The sequence below is a fragment of the Mya arenaria genome, chromosome 12, assembly GCF_026914265.1.
Source record: "Mya arenaria isolate MELC-2E11 chromosome 12, ASM2691426v1".
Lineage (NCBI taxonomy): Eukaryota > Metazoa > Mollusca > Bivalvia > Myida > Myidae > Mya > Mya arenaria.
In genome coordinates, this window is record NC_069133.1 from 43789173 (window position 1) to 43808193 (window position 19021).

Consider the following 19021-nt stretch of genomic DNA (forward strand, 5'->3'; position numbering starts at 1 on the left):
GTAGCCATTCGCCGTCTTCGACATGCCAGAATTGTGGCAGGCATCAACCACCATTCTTCGATGACTGGACTTCTTAGCAGTATAAACATTTTGTTTTAAATGTTCAGATTAATTCCATGTCAATAGTTACACGAAGTAACACATGATTTTTATATTGAATACCATGGTGTAGTTTTCTAATTAATATCGTTTATTTTAAGTGACTAACTCATGTTTTGGCACATTTCTTCCAGTCATGAATCTGAAAACACTTATATTATCACTAATTTGCTCTTTGAAACTGAAATTGCAGCAAAAAATACACTTAATATATATATAAAAATCTAAATCTGGTATTAGTAGAGAAGCGAACAATATTTAAGCATATAAACATAATGTTGAAGGGTTCCAGCCGTCAGTATCATATTTTAAACAAACCTAATGATATGCCACACTTAAATTCCTCATACAAAAAGTGCATTTTACACAAACACAAGTCCCTTTAATTAATAGCCAACATTTTATAGTATAAGCCCATTTTTATATATGGCCAAAATGCCTGCATGTTTATGTTGCAATAAAGACGGGCTACAAAAATCTAATCCCTGCACTAAACAGTTATCACTACCTTGAGCCAGACCCATAATTTTCTGGGTCACATTTATGTTTGATCGAAAAATATTTCCAGAAATTTGAAGCATCAGATAGGATAATCATTCCAAATATACCCGCCAAAAAAGCTATCCCGACGTAACCTATGGATTTTGACGTCGTTCTGTTATCGGGGGCACTTGTTTTACGACGTATAGTCGACGTCAGGTGCGTTTTGTCCACACGCAAACGTATGATAAGCTGTTCAACTTTTTCTTCCGTGGTTAGATTTTTCCATTCTGAAGAAACGTTTCCAACGAGATTTAAAATATCTGCACACTTGCATAAGCAGGTGCCTTGCGTCGTTGACGTTGTGGCAGAAATTATTGTAGTTTGAGCTGATGTATGTTGAGCAATTGTTGTAGTCTGGGCGGCTGTTATTGTCGTCGGGGCGGCGGAAGTCGAGGTCGGGGCGGCGGAAGTCGTCGTTGGGGCGGCGGTACTTGTCGTCGGTGCGGCAGTAGTTGTCGTCGGGGCGGCAGTAGTTGTTGGGGCGGCGGTAGTTGTCGTCGAGGCGGGGGTAGTAGTAGGGGCGGCGGTAGTTGTCGTCGGGGCGGCGGTAGTTGTTGGGGCGGCCGTAGTTGTCGGGGCGGCGGTAGTTGTCGTCGGGACGACGGTAGTTGTTGGGGCGGCGATAGTTATTGGGGCGGCAGTAGTTGTCGTCGGGACGACGGTAGTTGTCAGGGCGGCGGTAGTTGTCGTCGGGGCGGCGGTAGTTGTCGGGGCGGCAGTAGTTGTTGTCGGGGCGGAAGTCGTTGTCGCGGCGGCGTTTGTCGTGGTCGTTGTGGCGGTAGTCGTCGTAGGGTCGGCGGTACTTGTCGTCGTCGTCGGTGCGGCGGTAGTTGTCGTCGGGGCAGCAGTAGTTGTCGGTGCGGCGGTAGTTGATGTAGTGGTGGACGGGACCGGCTCTTCAGTTGTCGTCTGAAGCTCGTACGTGGAACACACCTGTGTTGGAATTGCTGTGCCACTTACACCCGCAACTGTGCCCGGATCAGACGATACTACTGCACCTGCGAACAAAATGTCCATTGTGTCAATGTACGAGACATGTTATAGTATTTATTTTTAAATATGTAAGATGTTATCGAGGATAATCGTTTCAGTGTAAGATCGAAATATATTTCACCGAGTAAACACCAAAAGCAATAGTTAACGAGTGGGGTAGCCACAAATTAAATATTTATTTTTTTGTGTTCACGAGGTAAAACATTTTGCGATATTACATTAAAACAAACATTTTTTTCTTCTTACTTTATGCCTAAAAGTACTGCCTTTAATGACATTTAATTGTAGGTTTTCAGAAAAGTGCACCAAATTGTATGCGAACGTAACGTCAATTCGGAAATGACGTCAATGAAAATTTGTCCAAGCCCTGTGCGCGCCTACGTTTGATTTTGATGTGAGAACGGGTTAAAATTTCAAATCAGTACAAAATATCAAAATGATATTTTCACTGTCAAAAACAATGAATTATCAGTATTATTTCATCGATAAATCTCTATAAACCATCGGAAAGCATATGATAAAAAGGGGTGTTCTCTATATGAATTAGTATAACCTAAACGAAATAAAAACCATAAAGGGGGAATGGAATGCGCAGGGTAACACACATGTGAATGTTGGTGCATTTTGTATATCCTATATATGTATATATAGTTATGATGATTCGTTTACAATGTGTTAAAGGGACTCGCTCATGTTTTCGTAAAATGTTCTTTTTTGAAAGCCGAAATGAAGTGTGGCAAATCCAAAACGTTAAAACTAAGTTCCCAAAAGCTGGAACCCTTCGACAATTGTTGATATTTGCACAAATATCGTCTTTCAATACCAAAATTTTCATTGGCATCAATAGTTAAAACGTCAAACTATCCAACACTTTTGTATGAGTCGTCAAAACATCTTACAATTTTGTATAAGTCCTGGTGGTCTACGGCGTCTGTTTTCTATTTGTTTCTTGAATTTACCGGTGTATGTTCGCACCCCACTAAAACCACAATACTTTTTTCATTCTATAATTGTACTTTTCTGTAGTATATCATAGAGTAAAATAGTGATAAGATAAAAACTTAAGCGAGTCACCTTAAATTTATAAATAATATGTAACATACTTTGGTAACAATCCTTGATCTCAAAGATGGCATTTGGAGAACTTGTGACGGACGTCCCCACAAATTGGAACGGATCATCCATAAAATATAAAACGCAGTTGTCTACGTGATAATCAGTGTTAAACAAAAGAGCCCAGCAGTTCATGGTGTTGTCAAATATCCGGGAAAGACATTTTTCCTCGCAGGATGTGACGTCAGTTGATGACATGACTAATTGGTTTACCCCAGACGTCGAGGTGGGTGAAACGCCATTTTGCGTGACAAACGGACAGTTTTCTGAAGAAAAGAAAAAACATCAGCTTGTGTTATTGTAAAAGGATAAACATGCTCCAAAACTTTAAGGATACAGTAGACACAGATGAAATCGTTTGCAATAACGGACAATTAAATATTCTGTTTACTACTTAAAACACGATTTGTTTTGTGAAATTGAGATTTACATGGAATGATTATGTACCAGTCAATTGTAACCACGGCCCCCTCAGGTCCGGGGAATAGCGGGGACTTTGACTTTCGGTCCAGTCAACCCCCGGTAAAATCCCCGCCCTGCGGAGAGAAACTGCTGGTAAAATCCCTGCCAAAAGCCCCCGCACCCCGTGGACATCCTATGGTAGGCTCATCCCCCGCTATTTTCGGCGCGAAAACAAAACCACCGCAGTCACTTGGCACTGCGGGGCCACATGGAAGGTAGAAACACGGCCAATTTACCCCACTATAACCGGTATACCACCGGACCTGGGGGAGTTATGGTAACAATTGACTGGTGCATAACAATGTCAATAGCAGTATACTTTTACCGATGTAGTTTTGTAAATTTTGATTTATTACGTCCAAGGTATCAATTTTGGAGATTTTAACCCTTTTTAGGGAGTAATATACATGTACTTCAAAATGTCCTTCACAGGAAGCCTTGTGCGTTCTATAAAATTAATTGCGTACCTTTTGACAAAAATATAAACAAAATGTTGCTACTAACCTGCAAGGTTCTCGCAGACAAAGCTGTTATCATCGTCGCAGGCGGCGGTTATCCAGTCTCCGCCGGTCTTGTCCGAGAGAACGCAGCGTTGGGCTGTCGGTTTCTTCGGTTCGGACGGCTTGTAGTTGTTGTAAAAGGCCGTATTTTGCCACCGACAGTCGGTCCAGCCGTAGATTGCGTCCACGCCGATCGTTGGGTAGTGAAGTCCAACCCACACGTGGTAATTGCTGGAAATAAACGGCAAAATGTCAATTCTATAAATCATATGTATATGTTTAAATGTTTATTTGTTATAAAAATAAATACTGTTTAAACCAAACCGCGTGTGAATTCTTTGTCAGAAATATCATTAAGCGCATCATTGGTTCCAAAATAACTCGCATCACATGTAGAAGTTATAAAACCTCTCTGTAATCGTATATAGAGCTTTTGAAACTTTTGAAACAATAAAATAATACCCCTGAAGAACAAAAATTGTGTGTGTATTGTAATATGCAAGTTATAGAATCAGAGTATCATTTTTTATTAGTATGTCCAGCATATAGAGATTTACGTTTGAAATATTTTAAGTCTTATTATTGTAGATGGCCTTCTTTATACAAAATTGAAAAATTAATGTCTTTAATATCAAGACCGGCCGGCATTAATCGGTATTTCGAAATATATATGTATTGCAATGAAAAGAAGAACTTGACTTGGTTTTTTTGTACAAAACCTATTTTACTTTCTAAAATGCATTGTATCTTACACATGCTAAATGTTAATACCACACTTCGTTCTCCCCTGAAAATGTTATACTTTTACTACCATCCTGTTTGTTAAATCGCTATAAACTTTGTAAGTTTTTTATGCGAAATAAACAACTATTGTACTGTATTGTAATAAACTAGTTTACTCTGCAGCTTAAGCATGCATATAGATGGTACTTTATTGTGTGAATGTCTCCTGAAAAACGTAATAACTATTGGCATGCCAATGTCTATTTTATATTGATGTTTTTAAGAATCAAATTAGTGTATGAATTCATTATAATATAGTATATTGTAATGAAAACACTAATTTGATTCTTAAGAAAATCAATATAAAATAAACATTGGCATGAATATACCATATTGTGTTCCTGAATACTAAATCTTCTTTCGTTTCCTGTATTGACTCGCCGATCGCCATGTATATATGAACACGTATTAGATCTTGTCAATGATCAAGAGCCCTTTTGATCTATTCCATTGTATGTAATTATGTTGAATGTTTGAACTGAAATATATTTATTTTTCCGTTCTGTTCTGTAGCTGACCAAGAAGAAAGCGTAAACGTACGACAAGTGTGTCAAATAGGTCAGTAGGTCAAATGGCAAGGTCACATACAGTAAAACTTGTAATGCTTAAAGATGCACTCTTACTCCCACGTAAGATTTACCACAATTAAAACTTTTGTTTTAATATTCCAAAAACGATGAATATATATCGTAAACAATGGTTCTTAAAAAGGAGTTCAATTTGAAAGAAACATTTTTGCGTTTTCAGCTATTAAATACACGGTTACTATCTTGTAATCAGTAATTAATATTTTCCATAAATTCATTATTTAGTAAGAAGTTAAATGTTTATCACTCACTGCAATTTATGTTTGTTATACTTGTGTATGTATCGATTTTGAATAAGAGTGTCACTTTAAATACAAACCTGTCATAAAAAAGGCGAGGTTAAATGAGATAACAAGTACAATATGTTGATGTATTCACACCTAACTGTTGCAAATTGTCTGCGACAGCCGTTCGAGCATAACAGTTTTACCTTAAAAATAATATGTCTCAGAATCGGCTGATTTTGGCATCAATGTCTTTTATTCAGTCATATAAGACAATCCTCAATAGAACAGAGCTCATTTATTTGGAAAACTGAATTTATTTTTTCTGGAAGCGTAAATAACGAAGTCTTTTAGCCATAAAACATCATTTTTCAAACTTAAATACGAAAACTTCAAGGTTATCAAAGGGGTTACCCCTTCCAACGATCTAGCATAAAATAACTAGAATTAAATTAAATGAATTAGCTATGAATTACTGCAGTTTATAATATCAGATACTATTTAAAGCTGCACTCTCACAGATTGAATGTTTTGACAATTTTTTATTTTTTGGTCTTGGAACGAGCCAATTTTTGCAAAAATCCATGGAAACCAGTTATATAAGACTGCTGACAAAACATTGAATCGCAGATTTTCATGTTTAAGTTCAAAAATTAATGTTATATGCATTTTCTTGAACCGTTAGTAACGGTTTAAGCCATAAAACATTAATTTTCGAACGGAAATATGAAAATCTACGATCTTATTTTTTGTCAGCAGTCTTTTATTATTGGTTAGCAGAAATTAACAAAAAAATGTGGTGAAAATGGTAGATCTGTGAGAGTGCAGCTTTAAACCCTGGCTAAAAATTTCAAAATATATGTCAAAACCTTTACTGTCTTAAAACATATTCCGGCCTGCGCAAATTTTTCATTTTCATCCCGGTGGATCGCAAATTTCCACGACAAACATAATAGTGTTAATATGGTAATTCATAAGGATAATTTCGTTTTTGTCATTTTTTTCATTTCCTGTCATTCAACATCTCTTTGATCTTTGACATCTTATTCTTTCCCTGGATAATGAGGTGGTTTATATTCATTGATTTTTCATTTGTTATTCATTAACCTTTCTTTTTGTATTCGATTCTTTGCACGATTATTCGTGCATTCATTTTTTCCCGTATTATTGGCAACTTTGTGAAACAACAAGAACCTGTGGGACACAGTGGAGAAATAATTTCATTGCACTGGAAAGTAACTATTTGATTGAAGCAATGAATACTTAATGGCATGTAATAACGTCAGCGGACACAACTTAGTACATTTTGCCCTGACGGAATCAACTAATAATGTCACATTCGGAACTCCTCGGTCATTTTTATCGAAAATAACCTCGGATGTATTTGGACGGTTTACATACTCAAAAAGTGGTACGTTTAAGTCCGCTGCAAGTAGATCGCGTATATATAGAAATTTTATTTAGCAGTTAAACTTTATGACATAACTCTTGGGAATCTTAATTATGTTTGCAATAATACACTTCAATGACTATCAATTTAAACTTAGATCAACAAATACAACTGTAAAACACTACATTTAAATAATGATAAAATAAAAGAAAATACGAGCTACATCAACTGATGTAACTACATCCTGTATGTTGTTTTCGATAGAAATGGCCGAGGAGTTCCGAATGGGTAATTTTAGTACATCTTGCCCAATCGTAACAACTCGGCCATCTCCGGCAAGCTTCGAGGAGTTTCGATTGCATTTTGCCCTGACGGAACTAACGCTGTCAAGTATATGTAATATAGGCTTGACGTTTCAGCTTTTGACCTTAGCATGAATAATGTGCTCACAGGATTCGTATCAAAATCAACATGATCATCGACGGATCACGGGTGCCGGTCACGTGGCCTGGTTTCAAGGGTTTGGGATTGTAAAACAAGTTAAAATGTTCTAAATTGTTAGTAAAATTAATTAATACACTATTAATTGTATTGATGAATAAACTTAACTAGGGGTGTCCCAATTTCCGAACTCATGATATGTCATACGCTACATATATTTTCATTGATCATGTAAACACGCCCAAAGAATATCCAAACAGCAACGTGGAGGTTTATTTTAAAACATTCCTTTTCTGTTATTGTTGTTTGCAGACGTTAGCTGCACAATAGGGAATTAGAAGCCGGACTCTAATTATTGAAACGGGACAAATAAGATTCAGAATTGGCATCAATTTGTCGAAGTGTGTATTCATAGTAATATCGCTGGCATGCAGGCTTCGCAGAAAACCAAACACCAATTAAGGCACCGACACAATGGAGCCTGCACTCTCATCTGACACGGCTACGCCCATATTGCGCTTTTATTTATTGATGATCTTCGTTCGTTTCAGAAGGCCGACCCAGAATTTTACCATGTTTGAAAGTACAGATCGGTCAATCAATGGCTGCTTTCAATTATCATATATCCATCTTTTACCATTCTTTGTTTTCGTCTATGCATTTACCATCATGTTGGAACGGTAACAAGTAGAATGGGCGTAACCGTTCTACAATTACCTTGTGGATAAGCTACATTTACCGCACGTTTATTATGAAACGTTGTGCTGACAACATGGAACAAAACAGTTACGTACGCCGTTTTAGGGTTGTAGTGGTCTAGTCCGCCTCTCACCTAATAGGTCGTGGGTTCGATCCCCAATAGGGATATTTTCTCATGTCCTCTCAAAAAGGACACAGTACTGGTTCTTGTCGAGCAAACAGACTCAAAAGTGTTTTCCCTACAATCGTGCTTAAATAAGTTAATTATATATAAGTATATACTAAGCCGTAACCCTCGTGTTTGAAATTAAACACTCGCGTTAAAGCGCAGGAGTAACTCAACAACTCCGGTTTGGTGTCAGCGTATCTATTTCTTGTAACATGTTGAGAATGATTTAACTAGTAGATATATATATGTGGTATTTAATATGCAACTTGAGTCAATCCTATAGTCAAACTTCAGTGACTTCATTCACTGTAAAGGCCGTTATTTATATCACGCGATCCGATTAGCTACATCGTTCAATTTGGACCTGTATTGAATACCACCGCTGAGCACTTAGAGTGCAAATAAGTATCGTGCGCATAAATAAAAGCGATTCACTTATACGCGATCTTCTTATTGAATGTTGTCCTTGACAATATGGTACACGAAAGTTACTTCCCCCTTACTCATTAGTTTCGCGCTCATGTATAATTTTAAAAACTCGGAAAGTGAGTGAATTTACTACATGTATTTCTAAATTAACCTAATGTAAAACACATATCGGCTTCAGACTAAGGGCAAATTTGTTGTATAAATTGAGTAAATTCAAACCCTGGTGCAGGAATATTTGACAAAATCCCTTTGGTCGAAGGTATTCTGGCATCAAATATATTTTGCAAACAAATATACGGCCAAGTCTATTTCCATGGTGGCAGTCTCATCGCACTTGTCAAATACCGCCCCATCACCTCACCGCCGTGGGGACAAAACATTGATAGGTACATTACCTGTTCCAGTCGCCCTTGTATTTTGCCAAGAGAAGCGCCCGCTCAAGGGAATCCTCGACGTACAGCCGGCCACCCGCCGCCTCGCAAATCGCTTCCGCCTCGCTCCACGGACGCACGTACCGGTGCAGCGTCACCGTGACGCGCGCTGAGCTCAGTGTAACAGTTCCGGTTCCTTAAAAATAAAGGAGAGATTTGTTTTACACTTAATCACCGTCATCGCATTACACCACGGACCGCTGTGAGGTACAGTGATATCGCGTCGTTTTTCGGTTCTTGAAACAGCGAATATGCACGTTTTACATTCAAGCCACCTCCAATCCCGCTTTCAGCGCACGTGTTAACCGCCGTATCGTCGTCTGCGCTGAGCATCAAAGTACCACTTCCTGCATGTGTAAACAGAAACACACATATTTGCATTCGCACCGCTGCAGCTAATGGTTTGCACACCAGGGCAATGTCAATGTTGTCTTAGAGAGAGAGAGAGAGCGAGAGAGAGCGAGAGCGAGCGAGCGAGAGAGAGAGAGAGAGAGAGAGAGAGAGAGAGAGAGAAGGGTGGGGGTAGGAGGGAGGTAGGTAGAGGGCGAGAGAGAGAGAGGGGGGGGGGGTGCTTGAAACATCCACGACCCCAGGGATTTTAAGATTCCCTGCAGCCGGTTTGGAATTTAGACAATAACTAATTGCATCATTTGAATCATGAAACAGTTGATAAAATCTCATTTTTCACGCTTGTACAGGTAATCGAACTCTTTCTACGCCGTCCATATTATTTGTGTTTTATCGTTAAGTAGGTTTAGCAGCTTTGTTTCAAATTAATGTGTTTTTTATTCATACTTTTCAAGCATCAAATGGAATATAGCTAATAGATGTATTTAAGTCTAGGATAAATCAATGTTGCTTTGTTTCCTATAAAAATACAATTTGACATGTCTAGTTAAAATAACGGGCCACCTCAATTCGTAATAACTAAATATTATACAAACAGGACTGTATCGAATGGCCTTCCATTTAGTTAGGACTTGATTTAGCCCGTTTTATTGAGAGCTGCTACTTAAAGGCCCATACAGCATATAATATATATCTTCAAACCTGAAAACAATTTATAATTTTTTTTTTTTAAATATTATCAGTTAAAAAGACCTTAAAAATGGGTACAAGTAGCTCGCTTGCCTGGTGCTCGGTATTTAAAGGGTAGTGCTTGGAAAAGTGGTGTACTCAGTACTGGTTCAACCCAGGACAGTTGCATCCCGTGTATCGGCGCTTTACACCAAGCACGTTAAAGAACCAAGAGGTCTCTTCGCAAAGAGCTAGGTTATTGCACCCGGATCTCTTGTATATTAATCTGTTTCTGCAAGTCTTCCAGTGTCTGGATTTGACTGCGAATTGCTATCACTTCTATCTCATGTCACTTATGGCATTAAACACACTATTTAAGTCGCGACGGTGTCACGGCGGGGTCAAGCCATAATGCAGCCAATGGGCGCTGGCAGACCTTGATAAACTCAAAATAAAAATAAATCATAAAAGTGGGGACACAACTCTCCAACACTGGCATATCGGTTTCATCATTGCAGGAGCAGACAGACTCGACTTTGCTATCAGTGTCGGCTTTTTAGATTTCTTTGCTGCGTGGACTGCCATTTCCTTTTTGGTTTCCTCATCCTTCTCTTGACTTCGCTTTCACTGTCATCCCCAAATGGATCATCATCATCATCATCAGCAGCAGCAGCAGCAGCAGCAGCAGCAGCAGCAGATCAGCATTACATGACATTAAATGTTATTATATTATTAAAGAAGTTTAACAACAACATTACTTGTTTAAGCGACAAAGGAGAAAACAATATTTGCAACGATGGACGTTATATATGGAAAAAGTGTACGCACTATTTGAATGATGAAGGGGATTCAAAACAAGCCGACGTTATTCCAAAATCGAATCCCCTAAATACTTTATTTTGTTTCCCATATATATAACATTATCCTATACGGTTTGTAACAGGAGTCGAATTCATGACAAAAGTGCACCAAGCCTATTGTATTACGCTGGGTAGAATATAACAAAAAAAAATGAAATAGAGATTAAGGCCTCTGGTACAGTTCTTATTATCCAAATGATTGTAAAAGGTGTCGTTGAAAATTATAACTTTGTTCATTCAAGTATTTAATATATTGAATAAATAAACTTGGAAAACTTTGTCATACACATTTCCATACTTCCGGTAATGTGCAAATGACCATAAGACAGTGTATTACGCACCGGACCCCTGACCGAGTGCTCTAGGCAAATAAAAACATATTTTCGCATGAATGTATTGCATAGCAATCATTAGATTTCTTATCTTTACTCCATGAACCAGTTTATAACGCACCAGACTCTAGGCCGATGTTTGTTATTTGAGGATTGGTCGCATTTTTTCTTGCTGTATGAACACAGTAGGGCATGATCATGATGATGCGCGCTAGCCAATAGGAGCGCAATATTGAGATAAACAATGACTTCATGCTCCTTGCGTGTTATTCAATGGAATTGAGGTTTTATCTATACAAAGGACTAGGCGAATGTGAATATATTTGAATACCAAAGCATTTTTTCTTATAAATGTATTATATTGCAATGATTTTCTTTGTTAACTTGTTTTCGTTGAAAATGCACTCATTGCAAAATGCACCAATTTGAATGCTTTAACGTGCGTACGGTTCGCAGATAATGGGTCTTTAAGTGGCTGACGCTAAACCATAATCAGTTTCGATTTCTGTTGGAATCAGATCGCATTTTCATCTAATATTCAGGAAATCATTATAACATTATTTCGAACAAAACACTTCGAGAAATACATTTTTATTTACGGACTCGAGTGGATTCTATGACCCCGATCGTTCGTTCTGTTTGGGATGCTTATAAAATATTTGCATTTCCTCTATAACTATTAAAAATATTGGATTTATAACTGCCTGTATACACTCTCAATTAAATTCAATGAATTTTCATAACACTTAGTCGTCCACTTTGCATCGCGGATAAAGTCACCAATGTTTTATACAATTAATAATTAAAATATAAAATGTCAACACTTGTGTGCATACAATTTATCGTTCCGGTTGATATAAGACGTGCATAAAAAGAGTTTTGATTTCTTTATTTCATTTAACATTAGACAATGTGTCCATGCATGAGTATATAAATTTTATTGTATGCTTTCAGGTAGTTTATAGGGATTTATCAGTCAACCAAAAACGATACGTCACTGTTTCAAACAGTGTAATAACATTTTGACATTTTCAGCCCGCTCTCAATTCCAAATCAAAGGTCAGCGCACGTGTACAGTGCAGGGGCACAAATTCAACGACGTCTTTTCAGAAATGACGTTACGTTTGCATACAATTTGGCGCGTTTTTCTGAAGAAAAAAAATCAATTTACTGTCATTTAAAATCCTTTGTATACATTTAATAAAAATAAATTTAGTTTCTTTCTGTGTCAGATCGCAATTTATATAAGACTTCGTGAACACCTGGCCCCAATTTCTCGAAACTTCTTAAGCTTAACAGGCTTAAGTAGCTTATTTCAATAAGGCAAAGTACATTCTTGAATTGGAATTTGATTAATGAAAAATGGATTATTGTTATTATCATAATTAATTCCTAAATAAAGTATAAAAACTCTTTAAAAAAAGTAAATAGTACGCAAATTATTCAACATAATAAATAGTGAGCTTAGCTTAATACTGTTATTAGGGACTTAAGAAGTTTCGAAAAATTGGGGCCAGGAATTTACGAAGTCATATATATATATAATGCGATCTTACACTGAAACAAAATAAATTTATTTTTATTAAATGTATAGTAGATAGTAGATATTTCACTCGTGACTATGCCATTCGTGAAATATAGCTATTGGTGCTCACTCGGTGGATTATATTACGCTCTTACACTGAAGCAAATACTTATCCTCTATACAATAGATAAATTGTAATACAAATAAGTCATAGATCACAAGACAGTTTAAAAGATAAAGATAATTTTCGAACAGAAATATGAACATCTGCGATCTGATCTTTTGTCAGCAATCTTTTATCATTGATTTGCAGATATTTACGCAAAAATTGCTCTTTCCAAGACAAAAAAAGAAAAAAAAAAGTTGTTTTACTGACGCCATAGAGCGCAGTAACTAAAAATAGCGTTTTTTTACGATTATTTATTTTCAATTTTAATTAAAAGTCTTGCAAACATAGATGTTTGATTGCTCTTTATTGAAATGGCATAATTTATTTTTCATAAACCATACAATAAATGAAATAAGAAGTGGCGCGTTGTTGCGCGTGAATCATCTTACATGGGGTATGTAAGATGGGTTTTTCCAGCACTGGTCACATGGCCGGAAACACACGTCCGGTATGCAAGAATTTTCTATCCGTACCGGAAACACATGATAGATACTTATATTCCTCATACAAAATCCTCATGCACATACAATGTCAATTTTCTATATACAACCACAGTGGCTTGATGACAAAGGCTCATTTAAGTCACAATAAAAAAATTCAACTAGCCAAAATTATATTTTATACATACTTGAGCATGTATATCATCAATATATAACATTGCCATAAACATAAAATGAGTTTTGAAAAAAAACAACCCTATACTGTAATATGTTTCATATCACAGTATAGGGTATTTATTTTTCAAATCTCATTTTATGTTTATGGCAATGTATTATATTGATGATATACATGTTCAAGTATGTATAAAATATAATTTTGGCTAGTTGAATTTTTTTATTGTGACTTTAATGCGCCTTTGTCATCAATTCACTGTGTATACAACATTGTTTTGAGAGGTCATCAACTCACCAAACTTAAACATATTCAATATTTTAAAATGATATGGGTAAATATAAATTATATAGTTGGACATACAATCCATGTTAAATGGTGAAATTCGTCGTCAAAGTGTTACAAAAAAGCCATCTTCTTTCATTATATTATTAAAGGAAGATATAAAATAAACTTTTATTACATGACTGAACTTTTTTCATGCAAAGGCTGTGTTTATCGTATTAAAATAAGAAATTGGTTTTGAAACGAAGGTATAATTTCTAACACTATCATTAGCTTTATTTTCCTTATTCAAAATAAGACCTGTTAGGTGAGAAAATGACCTAAATCCTACACTAACTGTGGGAGCGAGGACATAATTAATTGAATATTCATTCTGTTCTCTTATGCGGGGGTGGTTACGCCCCTTTTCTAAGATTTAATTTTGGGACCGCCCCTGGAACAGATTGGAGGCCAAATGGAATCTAGAAAATCAACTCCATTTTGGTCTTATTGTTTGGAATATCCTGAACCTCGCAATAATTCGCCACAGTTAGAACGAAAACAGTGAAAATATCAATGACTTTTTTAAACTATGGGAAGTAACTTTTGTATTTTAAAATGTCGACCTAAAGGTTACATTTTACTAAGTACTTTTGAGTTTTGATAACATCACGCCCAGTAACCTCCAATAACAAGTACAGAAGATAGACTTTTGGTCTAGTTTTAAGTGACAATCTTTTTTTAACTAAATTATAAGTATGTCTAGGACTAATTCGAACTTATAACCGGGGATAGCGGGGGAAATGGGCCGTGTTTTTACCTTCCAGGTGGCTCCGCAGTGCCGAGTGAATGCGGTGGTTTTGTTTTCACGCCAAAAATAGCAGGGAATGGACCTTATCTAGGTATCCCGGGGTGTGGGGGCATTTGGCGGGGATTTCATCAACAGTTTTACCCGGGATTGGCTGGACCGAAATTCAGAGTCCCCGCTATTCCCCGGACCTGGGGGCGTGGTAACAATTGACTGGTGCATAACCACAAATAAATATGGCTTCAAGCTTTAGTCTGAAGGTTTAACTGCAGCGTACATGTAGTTATATGTTATTTTTTTTATCTGACATTGTAAACCAACCCATCCGATGTTTTCGAAGGAAGCTGGCCAAGGTGATCCGATTGGCCAGTAACACATCGCCAGGGTCACAATGAGTGAGATAAATACTTGTGTCATAACTATAACATGGGGTGGTGGGGCACCATAATAATGTCATAAATAAAGTAACTGAATTATTTGGTGTGGCATGATTTTTGCTTTCTTATTCATCAGAGGTTTGATAATGATATATCAATGTTACACCCCTTATTCCCCATTTTAGTTATACAGAAATACAAGCCCTCTCTGTGGTACGCATGGCATCACGACTCTGGCACAGTTACTTGGTATTTGGACTGCATGTTTGGCCAGTCGAGTTACCTGATTCGAGCGATTGGTCCCTAGGGTGATCTCTTTGACTGAGAATCATAAAAAAAATGTGTTTTAGTATTTTTACATATTAAATATTTTAAAATTTCAAACAATCTTTATCATTCACGAACGATACAGATTGTATGAAAATTTAAAATTCTTAATATGTAAAAATAAACGACCAAAAGTGGATTATTTGTTTATTAGGTGTATCATAGAGTGCTAAAAAGACATTTTTTATAATTCTCAGTCCAAGAAATCACCCTAGGGACCAAATCGCTCGATTCAGGTAGCTCGACTGGCCAAAAATGTTGTCCTAATACCAAGTAACTGTGGAGTCTGGTGAACGAGAATGTGTTTGTTTTGTTTGTAACTTAGCTTACTGGCGTGTGAATTTGTGCACCTGAAGTGTTGGTTCCATATGGAAATACAGAGATGTCCCTGTGTAAACCAATTATCCTTCTCAGACAGCAAGTATCAATATTGAATTATTTATACAAGCCAAATCCGATATACAATTAATTTTAATTAATATTTGGGTTTAGAGGAGTACATTTCGTAACGTTGAGAAGATGAGCAGAAGAATTATGGGTGGCAATAGTCTCAGACCCGGTTCATACACATTTACAAGATTTATATTGATAGTTCCAGATTAAAATGTTACAAGTATCTGCTCTTGTTAAGGGCTATTTTTTAAACTTATTCGTTGTGTTTTCTAAGCCATCACGATTCAAACACAACCTGGCGCCAACATCACGAAAGTACTTCAAATCTCAATCTCAACTCATTTTAACACATAAAAGCATAGTATTTCTTAAAATCTTGCATGTTTTTATACTTTTTGAAAACGTATTTTCTCATAGAATGTGTTATTGAAAGATTTTGACAATATTTCAAAGAAATCATATTCTAAGCAAAAATATACTTGAGTAATTGTTAAAAGGCAGCTAATTATACTCAAGTACATTTTTGGCTGTAGAATATTTTCCATTGGAATCTAGACCAAAGGTTTCAATCAACATATTCAATGACAGAATGTTGTTAAAAATTGTGTAAAAACATATATTTGTTTCAATAAATGTTGATTTTATATGGTATATGAGTTGAGATTGAGTTTGAGATTTGACTTAAATATTTTCGTACACACATGATAAATCTACAACAATCCGCCATTTCTAATGATCCTTTTATGCGCACCGTTACTATATATAGAGAGGAATACCCCCATGAAAATAAAAAATAAGAATCATTTAAGGACGAAATTTTTAAGACGAAGAAATAAATTGACCAAATTCTTTGTCAGCAGTCTAAGTTGTATATTGAATAAGGATTTAGGAAAAAATCGTACATAAGTTAAAAATTGTAAACAACGATATTTTCTTAAAAAATAACTAAGAAGTATATTGAATACGGCCCCTGGTGACTAACAAGGATCATGTTTTCCAACTATTATGAAAATGATTTTTTTTTTTACTTGATTTCGAACCAATTTCTCAAAAATACTCTCTTGGATGAATTTCAACCGATGGTCATTGTCCCTTATCATAATATTAAAGCAACGGTGTGAGGTTTATTTTCTCTTAATGGCTTTATCATTTTTTTAACTTAAATATAAAAATCTGCGATCTAATTCTTTGTCAGCAGTCTTATATAACTGGTTTCAATGGATTATCGCAAAAATTGGCTCGTTCCAGAACAATTTTTTTTTGTCAAAACGTTTAATCTGTGAGAGTGCAGCTTTAAACCATAAAACATTATTTTTTGAATGGAAATGTGAAAATCTGCGCTATGATCTTTTGCCAGCAATGTTTTATCATTGGTTTGTAGATATTTACGCAAAAAATGCTCTTTCCAAGACAAAAAAAATCAAAATTTGTAAAAACGGTATATCTGTGAGAGTGCAGCTTTAACAGTTCACGGCATTGATCCGTGGATGCGCTTCTATCGCAACTTTGATCCATGGCTACAGCGACTGGATGCTTTAATAAATGTTTTGGCCGGATTATAAAAGAACAGGGTGCTACAGAAGAGGGTTCGGATGATGTTCGCTCAATTCGTCAATATATGGCTGAGGCGACTAATAGTCCAAATAATTGTACGTTGACGGATTTTTTTTACGATTTTTGATATGGCAAATCCTTCAGGGATTGGAAGAATCCCGTTTAACATGTCTTTTATTTTAGACTAAGGCGACTAATTCATTCAACTAGGCGTATAGCCATGCATATTTAAAAAATAATAGGGTATCGGACTGTGAAGAAAATTATAAAGTTTGCAAGAAACGTTAGGAATGGTGTTAAGTTGAATGAATATAAAGTTTCATTATAAACATCCCTAGTTTTTTATATGGTATACATGAACTGTGTTGTTTGTGGAGTTTTGTGATATTGTTTCATGTTTCTGGTTTGGAATTGTTTGGTTTTGTGTTCCATGTCTTTGGCGTTTACCCTGTGCCATTAAACATGGTTTTAAGTTATGTTTAAACGCTCGACTACTAAACTTATTTATGTATTTTTTCATATAAATATTCAAATGCCAAATATGTAAATTTGTATGTATTTGTAAACATATTATAACTATTAACCAAACACAGGAAATATTTGACAGTCTATATTATTTCATTCTAGGAAGGCAGCAGGGTACCCATGTTGGTCTCCATGAGGGCAGAAGGGTGCTTCCAAAAATGACAGTGTGCATCACCCTCCTATTATTCTTTAGCTAAACCCTTATATACATCTGTATAAAAATATTAAATGTTCAGTTTTCCTATAGATACAGCAACACGTAATAATGCTTACACGGTAAATAAAACGAAAATACCACAAATGAAATTAACCAGAATCACCCTCCCATAACTCTTAGGTAAAACCTTATATACCGTCTGTATAAAAATATTAAAAGTTCAGTATTTTTATAGACACAGCAACACGTAATAATGCTTACCGGTAAATAAAACGAAAGCACTACAAATGAAATTAACCGGCATCACCCTCCCATAATTCTTTAATAGCTAAAACCTTATATACATCTGTATAAAAATATTAAAAGTTAAGTATTTTAATAGACACAGCAACACGTAATAATGCTTACCCGGTAAATTAAACGAAAGCACCACAAATAAAATTAACCGGCAATGCCCGCTCATGATGATGGGCCACCATTGGGAGACAACGTCAACGTCAACTCCATTAGATGAACGTCTTTTGCGTGTAAATGTCTTCAGTATTTGTGCATGGACTATATATACACCTCGCGGTTTCCACGTTAATATGCGTTTGATAAGTCACACGAATGAGAATTATACCCACACGCAATAGAAAAAAATAAATGCCACAAATGTCATTCAAAGTATATGATAATAACTTTTAACTTCGTATTATAGTCTTTTTAACCTCTTTCCATGTTAACTATTTTCATTAATTAAAATTGCCAGATCGAATTTCGGTTCAAATTAATGCCACTTTTAAACACATTTAAAAAAAGTTTCCCGACATGTCAAGATACCTTTTAACGTTCAATGTGTCACTACTAACAGAATAATATCATATAGCGGACCCTGAACAGGAGGCGGATACATTGGGCGCTCGGGCGACTCGGATCCGCCGTGTTCTGATCAATGTTTCCATTCAGGGAAAGCTGTCGGCTATGATTATCTTTATTTACATCCATGTCAATTACGATCTCTTTTCAACTAAACAGACTGAGAAAACAAGGGCATTTTAACACTTCTCGACCTATTTCATTCATTACTATAGAGAATTGGTCGTAATATAGGCATATCGACCATAAAGCATCGCTTGACGCATCTGATAATTCCAAAGCTTTTAAGAACGTCATCATAACTTATTGGATCAACCCGGTTTCATAATCTATGACAAACATATTGTCATAAATAAAAGTACTTTAAACACATTATTTAA

General features: G+C 36.1%; 1 protein-coding gene across 1 annotated transcript; it reads right to left on the reverse strand.

Annotated features, from left to right (window-relative positions):
* Positions 1 to 433: 433 nt before the first annotated feature.
* LOC128210724 (mucin-5AC-like) lies at positions 434 to 18294 on the reverse strand. Its single transcript, XM_052915077.1, has 5 exons — positions 18192 to 18294; positions 8828 to 8999; positions 3715 to 3941; positions 2739 to 3014; positions 434 to 1640 (listed from the first exon to the last, which is right to left on the reverse strand). Exons 1-5 carry the CDS (start codon positions 18244 to 18246, stop codon positions 604 to 606), a joined length of 1767 nt encoding a protein of 588 aa, XP_052771037.1. The 5' UTR covers positions 18247 to 18294; the 3' UTR covers positions 434 to 603.
* Positions 18295 to 19021: the final 727 nt, after the last annotated feature.